The sequence below is a fragment of the Calypte anna genome, chromosome 11, assembly GCF_003957555.1.
Source record: "Calypte anna isolate BGI_N300 chromosome 11, bCalAnn1_v1.p, whole genome shotgun sequence".
Lineage (NCBI taxonomy): Eukaryota > Metazoa > Chordata > Aves > Apodiformes > Trochilidae > Calypte > Calypte anna.
Window position 1 is genome coordinate 4997933 of NC_044257.1, and position 23192 is coordinate 5021124.

Here is a 23192-nt window from a genome sequence, read left to right on the forward strand (position 1 = left end):
GCTAGTATTTTCCACTGGAATCCACTAGATGTCTTGGCTTTTCAATTCACATTTGATTGACTTCCCATCACTCAGTTGTGTCTAACTGTTCTTATTATTCCCCCCAAAATATCAGATCACCTCAGTATTTTACTATCTCCAGTACCTGATTTCAATTCCTTTGAACAGAAGTATTTCAAAGAAAAAAAAAAAAAACAAAACAACAAAATACCATAAATTATGTAACAAAAGAAAATATAAATAGGTGGGCTTGGCAGTGCAAATTTCTGAACAGTCTTTAAGTGACACTCATGCAAAATGAGGGCCAGTCAAGTATGAGTCAATATTTTAATTCTATATAAACTTCGAAATTAAAAGTACAAAGTTCTGTAAAGCAATTAGCTTTTGATTTTTATCTAGCTACTACCTTTCTATGATATCATTAGGAACATTCTTCAACACCTGATAATTCCAAATTCTTGGGAGTTAACCATTCTCTTACTTTTTAATTCATGTATCAGTTTACAACCATACCAAAAGATATATGAATACAACTGATAATTTTCACAGAAATTGCTACACTTCAAATACCTTAAAATAAATGTGATTTAATTCACCAGCTCAACATATTCAAAATTATTTCAAGCAGAAGTGAACTCTATAGCACTTGACACCATGGCATAGCACCAACTTCAGGGAGACTGTGGACTTTTGAGGTAAGACACTACTTTGAGCAGTTTGAGATGCTCCAGCCTTACAATTTAAATCAACTCTGTTATTTATTCATCACTCACTGTTATAGCAAATGACTAATCACAGTGACTACTAAATTCCAGTGACTGCTTTGGAAGGCTACAAAGGGTCTAGATTAGAACACTAAGTATTTCCAGAATGTAAGAAATATTGTTACTTGCATTACTTAAGAGCATCATCAAACTGCAAGTTGCACAGCTCACAGGTACATCAGAATTTCAAGACATGACTCCAGAGATCCCAAACAGCCACAAGCAAGTAGAAAGCAGGGTTAAATGCACAACTTGAACCCTGAGTTTCTGAAATGTTCAGAAGAAATCTCTTGATACACATCATGTGATTCCAAGGGCTCACATAATAAAATCTCTGCATTTCTTCACAACCTTGCTTAGTAGCATAAACCAATTCGTTCTTTCTACCCCTGAGTATATTTTATCAGTAGCTAGAAATGTCAAATTCTTCTATGGTAAACAGAACTATCCTGACCTTTTTTATTTTTCTACACACCAGTACTAAAGGTGGTGACAATATAACGTGCCCCAGGCAACTCTATCACCAGCCACAGCAGACAGGTCATTTTCCTTTTTATCAAAGTGGAGAGTAGGTCATCACATTTTAGTACATGTTGACACCACTCTTAGTAAAAAGAGATAAGAACTCAGTGCCCTTAAGGTGTTTTCACCTCTATTTTACTTAATACAGATATTTCACAGCTATTGCATTAAAGTCAAAAGAAAGACAGATTTGTACCCTGAAAGAATGCACTACAAAAGTCTCAGCCTTTTTGACAAGCTGATATTTGTACTGCAGAGAGTACAGGTGACAACAAAGTACTTCCCTTAAGCTACCTACCACTTATTTTGGGTAATAGGATTTATTTTTCTCCTACACCACCACAGAGGATCACGGATGTGTAACCTCTCAAGTACATGTCTGCAGTTTTTGAACACATTTGGAAGCTGAAATAAAAAGCATACATATATTTCCTGCCATCCTGAAAACACCTTCAGAAGCTTCTTTGCTTGATTTAAACATTTTACTCTCAGTCAGGGTACTCTTCAAAACACAAAAACAAAACGACACAACTGCTGTTCTCTGTTCACTCTTTTTACTTGATTCTCATGTCTAAAGAAAGCTACAAAACACTTTTCCAACCAATGTTCCTTCTAGCTTATAAACCAATGGGAAAAGACACTACACCTCCTAATTGTTAATATGAACCCATGGGTACAGGAAAATTGGTTTTGTTGCATTTTATGTTAAACTGGTTTCTCCACAACCTTTTAAAAAAGTGATGTTAAAAAGATCTGCATGGCAAGAGCAAGAACATCAACACAAACTGTTATGACACACAATATAACACAAACAGTAATTACACTGCCTGGACACCACCAAATTTTTCTATTTGGCAAAATGTAAGGATATGAACATGCTTGCAATAAACCCCATAAAGATGCTCAGCTTTCTACACTTAACTGTAAAATGTTACTTCAAAAAGGGCAAAAGAGCAGCCTCTGGTTCAAGGAAGAACAGGTGTTCCAAACTCTGAGTAAAATCATATATTTGTGTTTAAGGATTCTAAACTTTCTTTTCCCAAGAACAAAATTACCAACAGTATTATTAACTCCCATGAGAAATTAAACCTTGATTTGTACAGTAATAGAAAGAGCAACTTCTTTCTGTAATGGAAAACAACATTTCTTTATTTTGAAGATAGTCTGATCAATTTTTTTTTATTTGTTTTGGTAAATTTTTTTAAAATGAGGAGGCCAAGAAAGTAGCTCCGAGTATCTGCAACCACAAAGGCTCATTATGAATTGATCATTAAGTATTTGTATACTTAAATTTTGCATATTTGAATACGTAGGCTTTCAAATGTCATTCTTTCTGAGCCAATACCTATCTTCTTGGTATACAAGAGGAGGGAAACTTAAACAAGAACTTAGTAACAGGAACTTAATGATCAGAATAAAGTGCCTAGAAGTACAGGATTTTAACATCTAACAACACACCACTTCATTTGTCAAGGAATCTTCCACATGCATGCAAACACACACCTGAACCCTTGCATTTTATACTCCATTTAAAACCAGGCACACATAAATGCATTAGCAAAGACTGAAATCATAGAGCTAGATGGCTGAGAATCAGCAACAGCATATTTAAAAGAGCAAAGGCTAAAAGCCAAAATACAATTTCATTCTTAAAGCCAGTGAATCTGAACTGTGGTTTCTTGCACATGACACTGTAAGCAGAAAAAAAAACAAACCAAAACAAAACTTCGTAAAACATTCAGCGGGCAAAAGTATTATGAAAGTAACATTCTTTTTGCTTCTAAACAATCTAACCACTTGCTAAGACTTCATTGTTCGTACTAAATTGGCATGAAGATGTATTGAAATACGAAATAAAAATTAAATTTATAGCCAGTTAGCAAGATAATGCCATTTTCATGCTTTGGATAGAAGTCATTATGAACAAGCTCTACTGAACTCCTATTTTCCAACTGATACTTCTATTTTGTGATCCCACTCTGACACACCATTACAAATGCAAAGGAACCAGGACATTTTGAGAGAACAGACGTTTGAAATTTCCTAAAGAAACTGCAGTTACAGGGGCCTTTTGCCCAAGTGAATAGTAAATATTACACTAAAGCAGGATATGACTTTTCCAAGCATGAAGTAATTCAAAGTATTTTTTAATATTTGATAGTTTGCATAAGTGATTTACCCACACACCACGCTTATGCTGCTAATTAACCCAGAGGTAGAAGTCCCATTTGTTACATTAAGTATGAGGTTCAGCCCCTAATGTCTTCAGCATTCATTATCAGGAGACACAAATATGTCTCCCTGTTAAATATGTCCCATGTCAAGCATTTATTAGTGAATTTACTGACTCTTCATGTTCAATTTTGATGCTCTTCTATGCAGTCTTCTGTGCTTCAGATAAAAAAGACTATTTTAAATTGCCTGTAAGTTTCTTACTTTTTTTATGATAAATTCTATCTTCTCTTCAGCTCTTACAAGACAGAAAAAAAGTACCTTTTTTAAACATTTCAGACATTTTAAGTTCACACAACTGCTTTACAAATCACACAGCCTGACCTCTTTCTATAATATTACATTACAGCACGATCCAAAATAACATTCTGGTTTGACAGCTAACCTCAGGCACCACTGGTCTGCTATCTCACTGCTTCCACTGCTGGCTGAAAAGCTGATAGGATACGCAAGACAAGCTGAGAGCTTAACTGGCAGAGCTGTTCAAATCTAAATTGTGCTATTTCAAACTTAAGACCACAGGAGACAACAGTTCACTTTTTACCATGGCAGCAGTTTCAACCTTTTGGCCCCGGGAAAGTCAGACGAACGCATTCGCCGCACGCCCGCGCGAAGCATCTCCCTATATTATGATCAAAGCTATATTCAACACACATTTTTTATGCACAGTCGATCGTCCCGTTGACAGTCTGGGAAGTTAAGTAATATGGACTGCTGCACATAGGTTTCAAACCTTGATAGAGCCCAATGGCAGGCTCCTTTTGACAGTCAAATAATGACAAGCACGTTGCAGGCCGATGCCCGTCACTCACGAACATCTCGGCCTCCTCCAACCGCTGCACAGCGACTAAGTGGATGGCCAAAGGTTAAGTTGGAAGAAGACAGCGATGAAGGGCAACTGTCATGCACCACTGAATACTGTGAGGCAGCAAGGAGTGGTTGTCTTCTGAAGAACATGCAAAATGTTCTCATTCTGTCCAGGCAGACACATATTTGAAGGTCCTAAATGAGACCGCTGCCAATTCATGAAGAGCCAAACTGACAGCGTGCCACTCAAACTGTCTCTCTCAAATTTGACTTTTTTTCAAATCATAAATGCATGCAAAGTATAACGTTAAACACAACTCCCAGCAGCTGTTTTAAGCAAGCTGGATTTGGCAGAGCAGGGAGGGTGAGGGGAAAGACACCGAAGCTTTTTCCCTTCTCATTTTTTATTATTTAAGAGAAGTTTGACTATTTCACAAGACATTCTTCTGTTTTGTTTGGAAATTTGGCTCCAAAATTTCATCTGTTGTATCCTATTTGTTACATACCAGGGGCTCTCCCAGTATTAAAAAGCAGAGCCTAACACCTTATAATTAGGGCTAATAAAATTATTTGGAATTTTAATTTGGCATTTGTATGTTAATATTGCAGAAGTAGAATATATTTAAAGCATGCAAATAAATACTTCTTAGCAGTCTCTAAATATTCTAAGCATTTCTGTTATAAATGGCAAAATAACAGTATTTTCTATTTGTTTAAAAGCACTGCTTTTTCTGTACTTATGGCTCGAACAGCATGATTAACAATGAAATTGCATTATTTTGCATAAAACATACATCTTACTTTTAAACCCATCGCCAGTAAAGATGTGTATTTTTTACTTACACATTTAAATTCTGTGATCATATTCACATTTACCTCTATTAACATATAAAAGACTTGAGGAAAAATAGGAATACTTTTTTTTATTAGATAAACAGTGATACCTCTCATCTTTCAAATGAATGAAAGCTTGACACTAAATTTAATCAAGGTGACAAAGGATCATACAGGTTAGCTCTTTATGCCCTGTTCTTGAACAGTCCCCCTCTCCTGCACTTACAGAGCCAAATATTGCCCTTTAACAAAAGAGATCAACATGCAAAGTGCTTGTTTCTTTTGCTGGGTCACTTATGACATTACTGCTCTGTACCAATTTCTGTCATCATACCAACACATTAAAGACCCTATTAACAAACTGTGCTTTGCAAACTAAAGAGCAAATGAATTGTCATTATTTCTGAGGAATACATTGGGATCATGAGGCATAAAACCACTTGGCTGTCATGTACAGAGACACACAGCACAAACTCTTTAAGGCACACTCTTCTATCACACCCGCCATACTATCAATACATTTTAAATCATAGATAATATCCAACCTGATCATAATGTACGGCTTTCAGGAAGCCAGAAGCACAAAACTGGAACTAAACTTATTTTGGACTGAAGGACAAATTTCAAGGCTTTTCTGCACAGGCAAGAATGTTCCATCGCTAGCAGAAATTTGAGTGGAAGGAAGAAAAAAGCATGCTGCAATTGTTGGAGGACCTGCTTGGTAAACATCCATTTGCTTCCTTTGGGGAGCCATTTGCTTCCCTTATTTTTTTGTTTGTTTTGTTTTTTGTTTGTTTTTTTCCTTCTAATGAGGTCCAACTCAATTCAGAAGCACTTCTCTATTTGTCTAAGATGTCCAGATCTTAAAAATCAGTGTGTTCTGACTTCCCTCCTCATTGTTGAAGTGCATGATGCCACAGCACAGGCACTGCCCTGCCCATCCCTTTCCTCCTGAGCACTCACACCCTTCCTTGTTCAGGGACTCAGCCCATTCCAGAGGCATGGGACTTCCTGCACAGATCCCATTCAGCCCCAAGGAATGGAAGCAGTGTACCTGATGCCCATCATACAGCATCAATTTACTTGTGATTCTGAGAAAGTTAAAGTTTCTCTGCAGGTTTTCTGTTGTAGAACAGGGAAAAATACTCCCCGAGGATAGAGGTGTTTTGTGAAGATAAACTTAAGAAATAGTAAGAGATGAACAGACACACTAAGAAGCCACAGGTAAGTACACTGTGTAAGATAAATACTTCAGTCACTTGACATTTTAAAAACATTTCAGGAAAGGCTGACCACTATCTACAGTTTCTTTTAATAGAGTTTAGGCTAGAATGCCACAAAGAACTCTGTTATGTACTGTTACCAACTTCCAATAGTAAAGTGATTATGAGTTTCCTAATGTTATCAGTTTCTGGAATTAAGAAATTTAATCAGGTTTCAATTCCTATTTGCAACAATACGGGAGAAAAGCTCATGGAACATAACTTGCAAATATGAATACTGATGATGCAAAAAAAAAAAAAAAAAGGCATATTAATGTTGCAAAAAGTACCAGAAGAACAATAAAACCAAAAACCAACTCCAGACAGCCACAAACAACAATCAAAAAAAAAAAAAACCACCGACACCCAGGACTATGAGTCTGCATTAATACAAGTAAAAGACTTTCAACTCTTTTGAAGTTAAATATAAGGCTAGGAAATCAAACCACTGGTAGCACCCATAATCTGATTTTATCTCATTTTTGTCTATGTAGAAATTCCTTCCATAAACACTTCCAACTGAACCCAGACCACTACTGTCCATATGACTGTATCATAGGACTATTTTTCAGACACCTGTGACAGAAGTTCATGTAATTAAACACAGTGCATACCAGAAGGCTTCCAAGCTTGACAATACAGAAGCTTAATGACTTCTGGTTTAAGAAATGAGTGAAATTTGTACAAACTAACATTTGTCAGCCTGATTAAAAGCAAGGTGCTAGAGAACTGATTCAACCCATCTATTCTAAAGGACTGACAAGGGAATAGCTGGCAAGTGGGGAACTGAACTGCCTCTTGATCTTACTTCCCATCAGGTCAGTTCCTCTATACTCAGCAAATATGAAACCTGAAATAACAAATTTAGTAAAATTGGCCTTTTGGCTGGATAGAAGACATACGTGGCATTTTTTTGAACTTTGTAATACAGCAGTACATAAAGAATTTGTTTTGTACATTTCAGAAAAACTCCAGGCTTACAAAAGCAGTTTCAAAATGATCAGAGCTTTGGCATAATTTCCATTTTTGTATTGCATGCTAAAATATGCCATGAATTAAATATTCTAAATCTGTCTCATTGGAACACATTACCTCAGACAAATACTCTTTATTTTTCTACAAACAAACAAAACAAACAAAAAGTTTATTAGAAATTTCTATCTAAACTCTAACTCTAAATAAGCTTTCCAAAACACAAGGGTGGTCATTTCACTGTTGTTTACATGCACTGTTTATGATGAAGGCCCTAAGTAACTTCCTTCTACATAGTTTATTTGGATTAAATTATTTGTTCTGTTTCCATTCTGTGATTAGGTACATATATATATGCACCATAGCACACTGTTCAATATTTTACCAACTGCAGTTGTTTGCCATCACACGATGTAGATACCATAGAATTATTTCCTTTGAGCACAAGAGCCTCATTACCTGCTGCAACATCATCATTTATATTGGAAGTAAATGTAGAATAAAATCAGAAGAGAATAAAGCTAAATACAAATTGTTTCCAGATCTACAAGCTGTTGTTTAGTTAATTTGCATAAACCTATCCTTTTGTATGCAGTCTTCAGTCAGTCCTTTCCAAACACAGATGGATGTTTCAGGAGGCCTATAGCTTTGAGACAACATTTGGAAAAGCTTCTTACCCACCCTGAGTGCTCATTCAGTATTAATAGTATTTGGGCCCTGAAGTCCTACAAATGCTTGTGAAAATCCTACCTACTGCCACAGTAGTTTTTTAAAAAATTCATTAGATGTGTATTTGAACATAAAATTTACCAAATAAACTGGTAAAAGTATATGGAGGGTGTGTGAGTGTTCAGAACAGTAATAGCAGTACTTTCCAATCACAAAGTTGCTTAAAATTACTGTTCACTTTTTGGAGATGAAAAGTGATCTTTACCTCCATTTTTCTCTTAAAGTCATGTACAGTTTAACATTATCATTCAATGGTAAGATCCAGAGAATTAAATGTTTGCACTCAAAACAGAGGACACAGCCTGCAACAGAAGTGGGAGGTTTTGCTTTCACTACAGTATTTTGCCATTACAGACTGGGGTCTCTCCATCAAATTATATGCATAAGTTCCAGGGACTTCAATGTCTGTACAAATACGCACAAATCTGACCCTGAATTTAGTATTATGGGATGTTGGATTTCAAGAAAATTTCAAGCTTTAAAACAGAATCAGCAAAATATTTTAATCGGGTACCTCTTCAAGTATTCACTACATTAAATACCAGTTGCCTGGGGGTTAGGAAATAATACTAAAAACTTTATAATCATTCATTGATTTAGTTTTCAGCACAGTATATCATTTGAATCCAATGGGAACATAAAGAGCTATTTGTGAGGTCAACCACAGTACAGACAGAGGCTGACATGATATCGATGGCAAGGTGGAAAGAAATTGCCAAATACAGCAGATCAATACCTCGTTTCACTGTTACAGCCTTCTGGAGACATAAAATATATATCTTTACAGCTACGAAAATAATAATAATGGAAGTGGGAGATAAATGCTTCCCTCAAGGTAAACTATTTGATTAGCTGAGGCCAAAGGTGACAACAGCAGTTATACTAAAGTAACTTTACTGCCTTAAATAAAAAGGGTGGGATGAGCAGCAGATAAAAGGGCAAAATGAAACTAAGTAAGTTCCAGGAAATAAAGATGTAATTCTTTTACAAAGTAGTGCAGCATGCATACAAAGGCAAAACAATAATCTAAATAAGACAGTTTCCTCCCACAGTTAGACTCCACTAACTAAAATAACCAAACTGTTTTGAAATTATGGCACTATCATTTCCTATCCAGAAGGTTTCCAAGACATGTTTAATCTCTACCATACTTTAAATCCAAAAAAATACTCAGTTTTGCACTACACTAGTCAACTTAATGGAGTACAGTAATATACTTCAGTGCTTTTTAGTCTTAACTGAAGGGAAGTCTATCATCTGATATTTTGCATGCTCTTGGTCATTAAAGGTTAATTAACTAATTTAAGAAACTGCCTGATTATTAAAAGCAGGAGAGCCCAAAGCTGCTTCAGCTGAAGGCTGTGTGAGTTTGGATTGCTGAGTGCACTGGAAACAGAAATCAAGGCCAAGGAATCCACTGTTTGGCCTGTTTAGTTTTCACTAAGCTGGGTCAGGTGAAATTGATTCCTCCCTGCTGTAAAAGGAAGAAATGCAGGAATTACTCCTCAAAAGTTTTTCAAATCTATAAAGAGAAGGTAGACCCACTAGGACCTCCAGCATGGACATTTCATTAGAGCTTCATTTCAAAAAATAGTAATTTCCATAGATCTCTATGACCTACACCTGAGAGTACCTGACTTTCTGAAACTGAATCACCTGCTAACAACTTGAAAAAGATTTTTCATAAGAAAGTTGTTCACTCAAGACCACATGAAGTTTAGTTCTTAACAGAAAAAAAGGAAGGACTTCCCCAATATACTCTCCCTCATTTTTTTTCCAGACAGTTTATGTTCCTGACACCATAAGGTATAGAAATATTAAAAAAACCACGTAAATAACTATGACCACATTTTTAGACACTACAGATCCAACACTGCTTTGTGACTGTTTTATTTGCCTCAGTGTTGCTGTTTAAGAACATACTCATGTTTAATAACAGTCTAGTTGCAAATTTACTAAGACAAAATACACAGAGTTTTGCATTTTGTGCTAGTAAATAAGCAACCAGTTCTGCAATTTGTCCCTCTTGTAGGACATTTCTGATCTCTCATAAGCTGGCAAGGTATCTGTGGCTGCCGTGGTAGGAAAAGTCCATTGTTAATGGAACAATTTCACACAGCCATGTCTGAAGAGGCACTGTGTACCTGTGATAGGTATTATGCTTGTGGCATGACACCAAGCCAAGATTTTAGTTGGCTAGAGGCTACACAGGTAACAGACACGAGCTTAAAATCTTAACACACAAGACCATGAAAAAATAGATGGACATTGGGGAGGAGGGGAAAAAGACAAAAAATATATAGAATTAGACAACTTCCCAAGTGTGCATATTTGGATTTAGAATTTGCACTGCTCCCATACCACTATCTCATGTTGTGGATCACAAGAATCAAAGTCATTTGAAGACCTTTAGAGCCCTGGCATTTGAGTTTTTACACCACTTTCATACGCAACAGCCTTACAGGCCACAATCAGCACAACATCAGTGTTGCCAGTATCTGTGCTCCTTACATCCTCAGCTCCAACATCTTGTAAGATTCAAATATGTGAAGCATAGATCTGTTGTTATTTACAGAAAAAACAAGAGACAGAATGTAAAACAACACATTTAATCTACAGAGCCTAAAGTACCAAAATAATTCAGAGCAGCAAGACAGACAACGCACTTCTTAGTGAAGTGGATGATGTTCTCTGGTTAAAACAAAAAGACAACCCAGGGCCATAGGTAGGAGTAAGAATGCACTCTTGCCAAGGAAGCTCCTACTGTCATCAATATAAAGGCTTTAAATCACACAAAATAAACCATCTAATAGTCTGTATTCAGTAGTAAGTAGAAAGGGAGGACACAGACTGATTTGGATTAACGCATTTTCAGTTATAACAAGTAATTTTACAGAGGATTAGTATCTTGATGGTCTGATCAATACCAAGCACTGCTGCTATTACAGATGAAGAGAAAATTACCCCTCCAGTAATAAAGTGTGTATGTCTTGGTTCTCCTTCATTTGTTGAGTCCATTACTGTAATGGTTCCAGCATTAGCAGCTGAGACAATTTAAGCAGCAGGAATGTGATGAATTTAAAAGCAAGGCACATTCACCACTCGTTCTTTCTTGTATTTTATTCTGCATATGCAAGGCTTCTACCTGACCATTGCCAATATAAAAATCATGTGTTATGTGACTATCAACACTATTTCTTAATTATGGTCTCATTAATAACGAGGAGGGCCAATAACGTGACTACTACAAAAATTGCCACTGGCATATTGGCTGCTGACTCTGCTAAAACCTGCACACCATTTACCTACACAGAAATATGAGATGACAAGAAGCTTATTTAACAGCATCTAAGCTGTTTCATTAAATTTTTTTTTAAATATAACTTCTGAAAGAATCTATTTTAAATTCACCAATTATAAAATTTTGTGGCTTTCTATCTAAAGAGGCAGAACAATATAAGGACACAAGAAATTAACACAGTATTTAAAAATTATGATAAGACAATGTTAAAGTTCATTTACTTTGTTGCATGGTGTGGGTGACATTTTTCAGCATTAAAATCACTCCCCTCGTCTTAAGTGCCCTGAGAGTACTTGCCTGTTTTCCCCTAAATATCTCTATGTTGAAGCAACCTATTTTTCTCATAAATATGTATTTTTCAACTAGCACAAATCAGGAAGATACAGGAAAAAAGACTTCTAATTGAAATCTCAGCCACAACACTGTATTGCTACCTTCTCCTCCATGTAAATAAGAAAACGCAAAGCTTTGTATTATTTAAAGCTTAATATTTCCTTGCCACTTCATCAAACATGTCTCACAAATGTGAAATTGCACATGAATATCTTTATAAAAGCCCTTGTGAATATTCAGATATGTGCATATTGATGCACATATTATTTGTGTAGCAATAACTTCACTGGATTGAGGTCCCAGCAGTGATGGGAGCTGTACAAAAATAACAGTAATGTCTGTGGAATATATTCTCTGTAGTTAGGTCTGTTTTCACAGTAATGTGAATTACCATAAATACCTACACAACATAATTATGAACTGGGCTTACCAGTCTCTTCCAAAGACCCATCAGTGCAATCTTTTTAAAAGTAAAAGAAAATAATACTTCAGACTAGCTGAGAATCCTATCTTTCAGATGGTGATGACACAGAGGAGCAAGAGGAAACATATAAAGCTCTAAATTACTAGGACTTGGCATCTGTCTCACTGAACCTCTCTCAAAACAAAAGTTTGAGTAAGCAAATCTTGAGAACAGCCTTACATCAGAGATGAATATTTTTAACCTGTGAATACTCATCAAGATAATAAACATTCTAAAAGCAAACCAGCTTTCTTTCAGAGGTTAAAATGAGTAAATATGTAGATATGTTAACAAAATGTTTGGTTTTACTTTGTGTACCCTTTCTTCACTCAGTAAAGGGAAGTCTACTGCAAGCTGGCCAAAACTCTGACCAAATGCCTAAAGAAAAGCAACCAAAACAAAACCAAACTGTAGCAATTTAGTTAAACAAGCAGAACACACACAAACAAGTAAAACACACACAAGAAAAAACAAAAACAAACAAAAAAACCACCACACTCCCAGTGAACTGTGCCATGAAAATGCCTTTCATCTCACAAGATACCCACTAACAGGCCTGCTTTTTTGCACAGAAGTAATATTTGCTATGAGAAAGACCAGACAAGCTAACAGCATGAAAAATATCTAAAGATGTCTTTAGAAACTTAAGAATAGCTCTCCACTAAGAGAAATAGTTCATAGGACATTAATATGGTGTTTAAGATAGCTGAGTTATTAACTTCTGGCTCACTTAACCAACTTTTTTCAGACTCTCCAGGAATGAATTTGCATCCTCCTTCTCTTGGAGTTGGAGCACCAAATATTGTAACAATGAATTTCATCTCTGCTACTCAATCTTACCCAATCCATTTGAGTGATCTGCAAAGTAGAAAATGGGTAAATGGCAGCACTGAACCCTAAAGAATTTCTACTGCTTGGAACAGTAACCTTCTATAACACCATAAATCAAAACTTGCTATGCACATAAAAATTTGAGATAAAAGTTTGAGATAAAGCAGCTTATCACATACAAGAAACACACTGCATAATTAAAAAGCAAAAGCCAATCACTGGGCTTCTGATAGAATTTAACTGCACATGATTATAGCAAAACAAGAACTTTTATTCAGGATTTAATTCTTCAGAACAGAGACATTACCAGGAGATACCAAATCCAAACCAGCTTCTCCATACAACCACTTTGCTCTCATTAGTAGGTCTCATGAACCTTACTCTCCAGAAAAGGTCGGGTTAACCTCACTAATATTTGGTTTGCTATGGAATATTTTGATCAGGACCTAAAAGGAAGCCTTGGCAAAACTACTGTAACAAATACACAATAAAATCCTTTACCTACAGTATTTCTTAGGTGAGCAACATGAGCAAGCATGGGCCTGGGGACTGAAAGCTGAACTGGCATAGTGCTGGGAGCCCAAAGATGTACTTTTAATTAAATTGTATAAAATAGGAGTATAAGAATGCTCCTGCAAAAAGCAAGCATATATTTCTTCTTGTATAACTACCTCCTTTGGCATCCTTCTTTCTGATACCTTTCACAAGCTCCTTTTTTCCACTTTCAATATACTCAAAGCCTGCCTCACCCACTACCCAACTCGCAGCATGCCCCTAAAGCATCCCATCTGTATTCACACCTTGAAATTCTCTGTGTGGATCTCTTCTTAATTTTCATTCATCTCTGTGCACCTACAACACCTGGGTGTGTCTACAGCAGTATTTTTTCATCCTAGCTTAAGTTTGTCTTATACATTGTTCCTGTTATCTCTTCAAACACCTACCCTCCTACAACTTTTGCCAGTGTAGTTCACAATTCCACCCTCTTATAGCTTCACACATCTCCTTGAATAATTATCTTATCAAGGCAATTATTCTCCTAAAGGTAATGATTCCCTAATCTGTTCATGATATATTGCAAAGACAAAAGCTTAACCCAGCCTTGGCTGATGAGCATAAACATAGAGGATTAAGAAGAGAGGTACAGGTTGGTTTGTTTCCTGCCATGTAACTACACTGGATTGGATGGGATAGGATACACCTGCATGTGCTTTCATATATACAGAGCAGAACACAGATGAAACACTGAGTGTACTGTCCTGCAGCAACAGGAGATAGTAGAAAAAATAACTGCAAAATAACCAGGTTGTCCTCAGTGTTGTGAAGAGTCTTACAACCTTGAACAGGCTTTAAACTTATTTTTCTTTTAAAATATTTAATTGCAAACTTGGGTCAGACCTTTTCCCTGCCCCTATAGAGAAATAACTGCTAATGTTCAGAATTAGAACAGCAACATACCAAAACCAGGGTTCAGCATCATCAAAATCAACATGTACTCTCAAATAAGTTACTTCATGCTTTTCTGTAACAGTTTGGCATACAAAATCAGTAGAAGTACAACAACCACCTAGAGTTTGTCAACTACTGTACAATGCAGCACCTGAAACAGCAAAACATTTACCTGTTCCCTAAGGCAGACAATGCAAAGGTATCTTTGATATAAGCACATAGCAGTACTCCATCTAAACACATTATCAAGAAGAAACATTATAGAGCTAGATTGCTCTAAGAGACTTTGAAATGTTTACTTAGGCTTAGTGTAAAGACAACTTTTATATTTGAAAATAAACCTCCAGTTATGTAATGCATCATCTAAGAGTCCTTTGCCACATATTTTTAATTTTTCTCATGTAACACTGTAGAAGTCCGTTTTACATTAAAACATCCAAGTCCAGACTGTAGAAAAAAAGCCCAACTAATTGTATCATGAGCCACTGCTAAAGATGAACCCTGTTCTCCTCTCTCAAGGAAGAGGTGAATCCTCACCCTTCCCACAATACTGAAGCACCAGTGTTGAGCCAGCCTGGCCACAGGCAGCCAGATCCCGGTACCGCACCCTTGCTCCGGGCCCTGTGGTACCGCGACCGCTGCGCACGCGGGGCAGCTTAAACCGGGCCACGGGAAACCCGCGAGGGAGGAGCTGGATCCTGACAGGGAGAGACCAGGGAAGTGCGGAGAAGGGAAGTAGGAGGAGAAGTGAGGATGTACAGCGAGGGGAGCGGGAGGGGACCTGGGGAGGTGCAGCGGGAGGGAGCAGAAGGGGAACTGGGGAAGTGCAACAGGGGGAAAGGAAGAGAGGAACTGGGGAGGTGCAACGGGGGGAGGGAGGAGGGGACCTGGGAAAACGCAAAGGGGGGAGCAGGAGGGGAGGTGGCGAGGTGCAAAGGAGAAAAGCAGGAGGGGAAGTGGGGAGGTGCGGCAAGCGCCCTTTCGAAGCCGCTACAGGGGCTGGGGAGCTGGGGAGGTGCAGGGGGAGCGGGAAGGCGACCGCCCCGCTGAGGGAGCGGGGTGGAGGAGGAAGCACGGCGCTTGGGGCTGCTGCCCTTGCACAATAAACTCCACGTCGGGCTCGGAGTCCCCGCAGCCAGGGCTGCCCTCGGGCTTTCTCCCCCACCCAGCCCCACGCTGAGCAGAGCCGCTGGGCAGAGGAGGGGCCATGGGGGACAGAACGGGGAGCAAAGCCGAGGTACCTTCAGTTCTTTCTCCCGCTCCCCTGCTCTCCTCTTCATGGTGCCGCCTCAGCAGCAGGCGGGACGCACGCGACCCCTTCTCCTTCTTCCTCCTCGCGCCGGCCCCGCACCCGCGCGCAGCTTCCCGAAACTACGATTCCCGGCACGCGCCGGGTGGCGGGAAGCAGGTGGGGAAAATGAGCGCTCTGCGGGCCCCGCCCCGAACTACAACTCCCGGCAGGCAGCGGGGCCGCCCCCGTCCTCGGAAGTGGAAGGGCTCGGGTAGCAACGGCAGCAGTCGCTAAAGAGGCTGCTGAGAGGTGGCTGGGGCTGGCAGGGAGCTGTGAGTACGGAAGGAGCTGCTTCTCTGGGGCACGGCGTGTGTGTGGGGGGAAACGACTGGAGATAGGCAGGGGGATGTGGTACCGTGTTCCCCAGCCGAGTGCAGCCCAGCCCGGGGAGCGGGGGCCGCAGAAAAGCGGGGCTGGCGGGGGCGGGTGCTCTCCCGCGTTGAAGGGGCTGCGCTCCCGAAGCGTTGATTGCGGACCTGTAAGACTGCCTTCCTCGGAGCTTAGTGCTTCTGGGAAAAGGCAGGGCGTTTCGTCACCGTTTTTAAAAGCTATCCCAGCTGTGGCCCCTCCGGTGTGCCCGCACAGGCCGCTGCCTCCAGCGGGGGCTCCGCTCCTTGCGCGCGGGGAGCGCGCGAGTTCCTTTGTGAGGCAATCGCCGCCTTTCCCCGGCCCCTTCAGTCGTGTAAATGGCTGTCGACAGTGGCAGAGCTGAAGAAAAACTGGGAAAGCACTTGAAAATATAAATATATTGAAGGCAAGGCAGGGTTGTTCTGGGTTTTGTGTGTTGCAGCACGGCTCGCAGGTCTGGGAGCTGTTTCTTCCCTCAGCCTGCGGCGGGATGTGGTGAGCGCCTCGCCTCACACCTGAGCTGTCTGCCCGCTTTGTTTTCCCCTTTCCACCGCGTAAAACAACGCTGTAACAGGTGATGTTGGAAAGAGGAGACGCGTGTATACTCCCACCATGTACTGAATGAAATAATTTTAGATGACGAGGCCAATAGAGGGCAAACGCTTCTCTGTAAGTCGCCAACAGGAGGAATGTGGGCTGGAAGCACTTAGTGATAGGCTACAGCAGCTGGGTGGTCTCTCTCGCTCTTTAAATTCCACCAGAGAAGTGGGGTAGGATTTTGTGAGAAAAACATCACCTTGGCCACAGCCAAGATCCATGAAGTACTAATTTATTGTTGAATGATGACGTAAGGATTTTTAGCGTTTGAATTTACCTCAGAAATTGTCCCTTCTAACCCTCCGGCTGAGAACTTCTGTAAATTTCAGTAAGCGCTCCTCTGTTTTGCTCCATTGGAATGCTGTCGGGAGTGCAGTGCTCCTTTGTGTTTGTACAAGAGTTTGTAGCTAAGTATGCACTTTGATACTTCAGTATCTGTGCTCAAAACTGTCCAGTCTTGAATAAAACTGCAAACTTATATACATTTTTTTTTCTAGTTATTTGTCAGATATGAATGCCCACATGACAGTGCTGATAGTAGGTTCAGTAAGTAGTGCAAGATATTAGAAAGTTGTATTTAATTTAACTTCAGTAATTCTATACAAAATTGTTGATTATACCAAAATTGGAGTTCTCCAAGGTTAATTCCAGGTATATGGAAAATTTTCATCACTTTGTATGCAAAGTACTTCTATTTTTTATGAAAGGGAAGTGCTGAACTGTCCATAGTGTGACCTTTTTCAGAAATAAAAATTGCTTTAAGTTGTTGAGGTATAGTGGGGCATGTAGATCTGTCCACATGCAAATATAAATTTATATTTCTTTTGCTTTATTACACTTTATCTTAGGAAATTCTGAAGTCTTAAGTGCAATCAGTTTTGTAGCAGTGTTGCTGTACAATTTAATCAGATGGACTCTCTTTGGAAATGCTTTCAAAGAAGTAACTTGGAACTCTGGAGAAATCTCAAATGCTTTCAGAAATAATGCTGGAACTGTTGACTGCAAGGAAAATAATTTCATTTAAGTGTGATCGATGCTGAGGTAATAGGTAATATTTAAAAAGTAACAGTAACATATGTAACACATCATGGGCTGTTTAGAGTGTCCTCATAGAAGAAGCACAAGTGATAGCTGTTGGTGGACATTAAAGAAAGAGATGATTCTTATGTTACTAATGAGGCAAATATATTGCCAGGGCCAATTCTAAACTTGTAATTATATTTTGTCTCCCTAAATCAGGAGGCAAGTTTCTACGATTTCTGTCTAAACCCACTCTTTTTTCTAAAAACAATTTTTGTTGTTTTTTTCTTTTCTTGTGTCTCGGAACAGAAAAGAAAGCTGAATAATTAACTGCTAATAATGAATGGAAGTGAAATGACTCGTTCCTTTTACTTCTGATAATTTCATCTTTATAAGTTTTTGGAACTTTAGATTTATAAATGCTTTATTTTGTCACTTGTCTTATTACCATGTCATATTACCAGTAAAAAACTGGCTTTTGTGTGCAGCCTTGCTGTGTTTATTTGCTCACAACTTAAATATGTTTTTGCTGCAGCCAGTAGTGGGTTGCTACTGAAAAGAGGTGGGGTTTTTTGTTTATTTGAGGGAAGAACTTGGTGTGTTGTTTTTTATTTGTATGTTTGGTTTATATATTTTCCGTTTTAAAGTAACACTTTTTTCCTTCATGTTAAGAACAACAAGTAGATATCCGTAACAAAGTTTCTTCAGCAAGTCAGAAATAGTGAAAAGCAGTAATGTTTACCTGTGCCTAGTGTTGTGCTAGAGTTTTTGAAGGTTGGTTTTGGTAGATCACAAACATTGCAGAGTCATGCTGATAAAGTATTTGTTTAGCTGACCCCATCAAAATTTGGAAAAAAAAACACACCTTCATTTTTGATTTGTGAAGATGAACTCAACCACACTTCAGCAAGACATAGTAGCATCTTCTCCTCACTACCATTGTGAATCAAATCTGGATTGATCATACAGAGATAAAGGTTTCTGTTTCACTTCATTCTCAGTTTCTGTAGTGATACTGATACAGTGGCATATTATAATGAATGAACTACAATAATAACCCTAGACCTAAGTCATAGCCTGCAGCTACAGCTCCTTAGAAAAGTTACAAGACAAATTTCAAGGGATTTGTGTGAATCATACAAAAACCCCCAAACAACCTGAGAACACTGAGGATCTGAATTCCCCTTTAGTATCTGTAATTAGAATAGTGCCATTGATTACAATGGCTGCGCGCCTTGAACCTCAACAGCATAAGTATTATTCTCCATTTCCATGACTGACAGCACTGAAACTACAAACCTTATTGCTAACCTACAAAGATCTGTTCAGGCATTTCAGCAGTCCTGACAAGGAAACATTTGTTCCACACAGAAGAAAAACATGGTCACTTGTTATAAACAGTGCAAGTCGGAAATAATCCTTAACCCAAAATGTTAATGATGAAAACCCGAAAGATGAAAGCAAGGTGGACTTGTTGGAAACCAGACATCCATCAATCTTTTTCATTCCTTTTGAACAAAACCATAAGGAGGCTTGTTTATGATAGAAGACTTCACTGGTAGAAGGAAGGCAAATCTTTGTGAGCAGTTTTGGTTATGATAAAATAAACAGATACTTTGTGGAATGTCTAAGGGACTTCACATCTCTCTTTTTTTGCTATTTCAGCCTTATTTGACTATATGACCAATATCTAATTTTCTTTACTGTAAGAAAAGAAAGAAACAATAGTTCTTAACAAGTATCTTCATTATTACACTGACACAAATGTACAACTTTCTCATATTAATACTTCCCTAATCTCACTTTGTCATGTAGCTAAGCTTTCTGTTGCCTCAAGGAAGAAATGTGTTCAGATTTATGAGAATCATTCATAGGAGAGTCTCTGTCTTAGAAAATAATTTCTCTTATGACAATGATTGAAAGAAAGACTAAGAAAATGGAAGGCAACATTGAAATCACTTCATAACCCCCAGCACCTCTGTTGCAAAGAGTCCCATTTGAAATGTGGAAGATGGCATTTCTCATCTACTCCTTCATGCCTTAAGCTTTGACCTGTCCTAAAATGAGCAAACAATTTTAAAAAATAACACACACATCCCACACTTATCCCCCTCCCATGTGCACTTAGTGATGCGGCCTTGTGCCAACACTTGCTGAAGATGACAGAATTAGATCTTTAAAAACCTGATTCTACAGACCTTAAGTAGAATCATTGCTATTGTGTAAGAAAGAATCCATATTTTATGCACTGATTGTCCTCTGAGTGTTGCAATTGAGACAGGACCATTTACAGTAATATACCAGTCTGTTATTGAAGTGAATCTGCCATTACTTTTTCCTTCATTTTATATCATGTATTGCAGTTCATTCTAGGGTCTGAGTTTAAGTTGGAGAAGAATTTAATTTGAATTTTGTTATCCATAGGTAAGCCATGTCTGTTCCAGCTGATGAAACTGTGGGGGATCTGCCTGTGAGAGATGTAGGTCTAACTGTAACTAGAGTTGGAGGATTACAAGGTTTGTACCAGCTGCTATTTATTACAGTTACAGGCTTCTTTAGTTTCTTTCTAAAAATGTTTCTGACATTCCCACTCACAAAATGAAGTCTGAATGCCATTCAAAATCTGGGTTGAATTCTGAAAGATGTCATGACCTGTTCTGTGCTCATTTTGCTTGTTATGAGAAGGGAGATGCTGTGAGATGCAAAAACCTAAAATCTCACTGAGCTATAATGCTCATCCTTCCAGACTGAAAGAGGAGTTTTTGTCTGTATTGAGCGCAAGGCCAGACCCATAAACAAAATGGAAATCAAAAGTACTATGCAAGTCTGGGATGTTATTCAGGGGCTATTAGAATGGAACAACTGAACTTAGTCTAGAATTTGAGTAAATTTAAGGAATTATGATTTGATCTTTTCCAGCTTCCAGAGAGTATAAAACCTTTGAAACAGATTAGAAAGCATCTCTCTGGTAATGATCATCTAATTATTATTTTTTTAAGTAATATGTTTGACAGCACCGTGTTACTTGCAGACCTATTTCCTTTGTGTTGTCTGGTAGGTAATCAATTTGCTGTATCATTTCAATTACTTTTTTATCTGTAAGGAGAAGAGGAAAAAGGAAGTTAATAGATCAATAAATCTGAAAAAATCAATCAACAGACTCATACAAGTGTAAAATATCAAATTATTGAAAAATTTCATTATTATTTTTCTGTACTACAAAACAAGTTAGATTCTGGCTTGCATGTTGGTGAGGGTACTGAAGGTAATTTCGAGCTGTCTTGGTTTGGGCAGAATCATCAGGTGCCCATCCTGTGAGGGCTCGGCAGGCTGTGTCGCGCATCAGTCGGGAGGAGCTGGAGGACAGATTCCTTCGGCTGCGTGATGAGAACACCTTACTCAAGCAGCATGCAAACAAGCAAGAGGAGAAAATTAAAAGGTATGGGTTGTAGTTTGGTTTTTTTTTTAGCTGGTACTGTATCATTTTTGCCTTTTAAATATTGTCAACACATTGTCACTAATTTCTCTAAGGACATTTCTTAGAGCCCTAGCAAAAAAAAAAACTCGTTGGAATTAATTTTTTTATTCATTTCTGATTGTCTCTGTGGTTATGTGGGATATTTTTTGTGATGTACAGCATTACATCTCGAGTTAGGGAGGTACACCTCTACCCACCACGTCAGAGCTGGTACCTTGGGCAGCTGCTAGTACTCAACACTAGCTGTGCTGAGTAGAAATACAACAGGTATTCTGGCAACTGAAGAAGACATCATACAAGTCTTATAACTCACCAGAAATGTCTCCCTAGAATCAAGCTGGCTTATTTTTTTTTCTTGTCTGCACCTTTTTTTTTTTCTTGTAAGTTCTCTAAGAATTTGACTAGCATCTAGCATTTCCTTCATCATCTTGTTAGCCTGTCTGTAACTTCATTGAAGAAGTCTAAAGCAGCATGGGAAGCACAGCACCCCAACATACACAAGCAACTTCTGTCTTATTATTAAACATAGTGCTGTACTGGCAAACCAGTCTGGACTCAGCAGAATTGTTGATGGTATTACTGCAGCAGCAGTAATCAGTTGCATCAGCTGCAGCTGCAAAGAAAGCCAACAGGAGGCATTAAAAGAGGCATCACCTGCAGAGACAAAGAAGTCATCATTAATGCCAAAGTGACCCTGTGTTCACCTTGCTTAGTCCAAATGGTGTTTTCCATGTTACTGTTAAATGGCACTCATCATCCACACAGAAATTCCAAACAAAATATATGAATGAATATTTTAAGGCCTAGAAAGTATAAAATAGAGTGGTTGTCTGGCTTACCAGAGAAAAATCCTAACTCCTCAAGCTAAATTTCTGTCCCAGCATCCCTCATGCCAAAACCTTTGTATGCAAAAGTTCAGAATGACTATGCAGAAGTACACTGAAAAAATGAACAAAAACCCCCATGCTTACAGACAAGTAACATTCTCTGACATCCCAAAGTTATTATGGATTTTTTTGTTTCACTTTTGTGCTTTTAAGTAGAAGCTTCTGTCCACAAGTATATGAGAATAAAACAAGACCCTTTAAACAAATGAAGTGTGTCCTTATTTTCAGTTTTCTTATTGGGCCTGCAAAAATAGATTCCCTGTAAACTAGATACAGGTCTTGAAGATGTGTGACCAATTTTGTTAAATCTTGAACTTGTCTCTCATCAAAGCCACCTTTTCTTTCTTTATATGCCAAGTTTTTTCCATTCACTGCTGGGTGTGTTTTCTGTTCTTGTATATTACATCACCCGCATGCTCCCTCTCTGCCTTTTCTTATAGCTTACCAATGTTTATCAAAACAAAAGGAAATCAAAGGTACAACTCTTGAGATGGCAAAAGCAAAATTTGTATCCTTTTAAAGATAGATGAAGAACATACTGTCTGTATTTAATTATATTCTTCAGCTAACTGTTCCTTCTCTGAAACAGTGGTAATATTTATGAAGTATAAAATTGGGTATGGTAATGAGAACTATTAAATCTCTTTTTCCAGAATAGCTACTTAAATATCTCCACCTATATATTTTAGCCACTTCAGATCTGAAATATATATTTAAATCCTAAAATACTAGAAATTATATATGACTGGAATGTTGCATGTTATTAGCATTCTTCCACTAGTGGAATGTATTGTGGAATTCTAGCTTTTATAGTTTGCCCCACCCCATCCCAAATGTGTAACTTTATTTAACAGCATGCAGAGGTTCCTATATAAGGTCATGCTTTAAAATTACATTTAAGCAGCATATGGAGTAAATATGTGTCCTCCCTTTACTAACCTTAAATGATAAGCCTTAGGAAACTGTTATTTGTCAGTGCTATAAAGCAGATTGCTGCACAGTGGTTTCAATTATCTTCAAAGAGTTCTTCACAGGCAGTAATAGTTATATCAAAACCTGAAATTTATTATTC

General features: G+C 38.3%; 2 protein-coding genes across 2 annotated transcripts in view; one reads left to right on the top strand and one right to left on the bottom strand.

Annotated features, from left to right (window-relative positions):
* FTO (FTO alpha-ketoglutarate dependent dioxygenase) overlaps positions 1 to 15894 on the bottom strand; it is a 222272-nt gene extending 206378 nt beyond the window's left edge. The window contains exon 1 of the mRNA XM_030457999.1: positions 15741 to 15894. Within this exon, the coding sequence (XP_030313859.1) occupies positions 15741 to 15779 (39 nt within the window). The 5' untranslated portion in view covers positions 15780 to 15894. The remainder of the gene's footprint in view (positions 1 to 15740) is intronic.
* Positions 15895 to 16009: 115 nt separating this feature from the next.
* Positions 16010 to 23192, top strand: part of RPGRIP1L (RPGRIP1 like) — a 56314-nt gene continuing 49131 nt past the window's right edge. The window contains exons 1-4 of the mRNA XM_030457686.1: positions 16010 to 16062; positions 17584 to 17776; positions 20180 to 20271; positions 21050 to 21194. Of these exons, the coding sequence (XP_030313546.1) occupies positions 20187 to 20271; positions 21050 to 21194 (230 nt within the window). The 5' untranslated portion in view covers positions 16010 to 16062; positions 17584 to 17776; positions 20180 to 20186. The remainder of the gene's footprint in view (positions 16063 to 17583; positions 17777 to 20179; positions 20272 to 21049; positions 21195 to 23192) is intronic.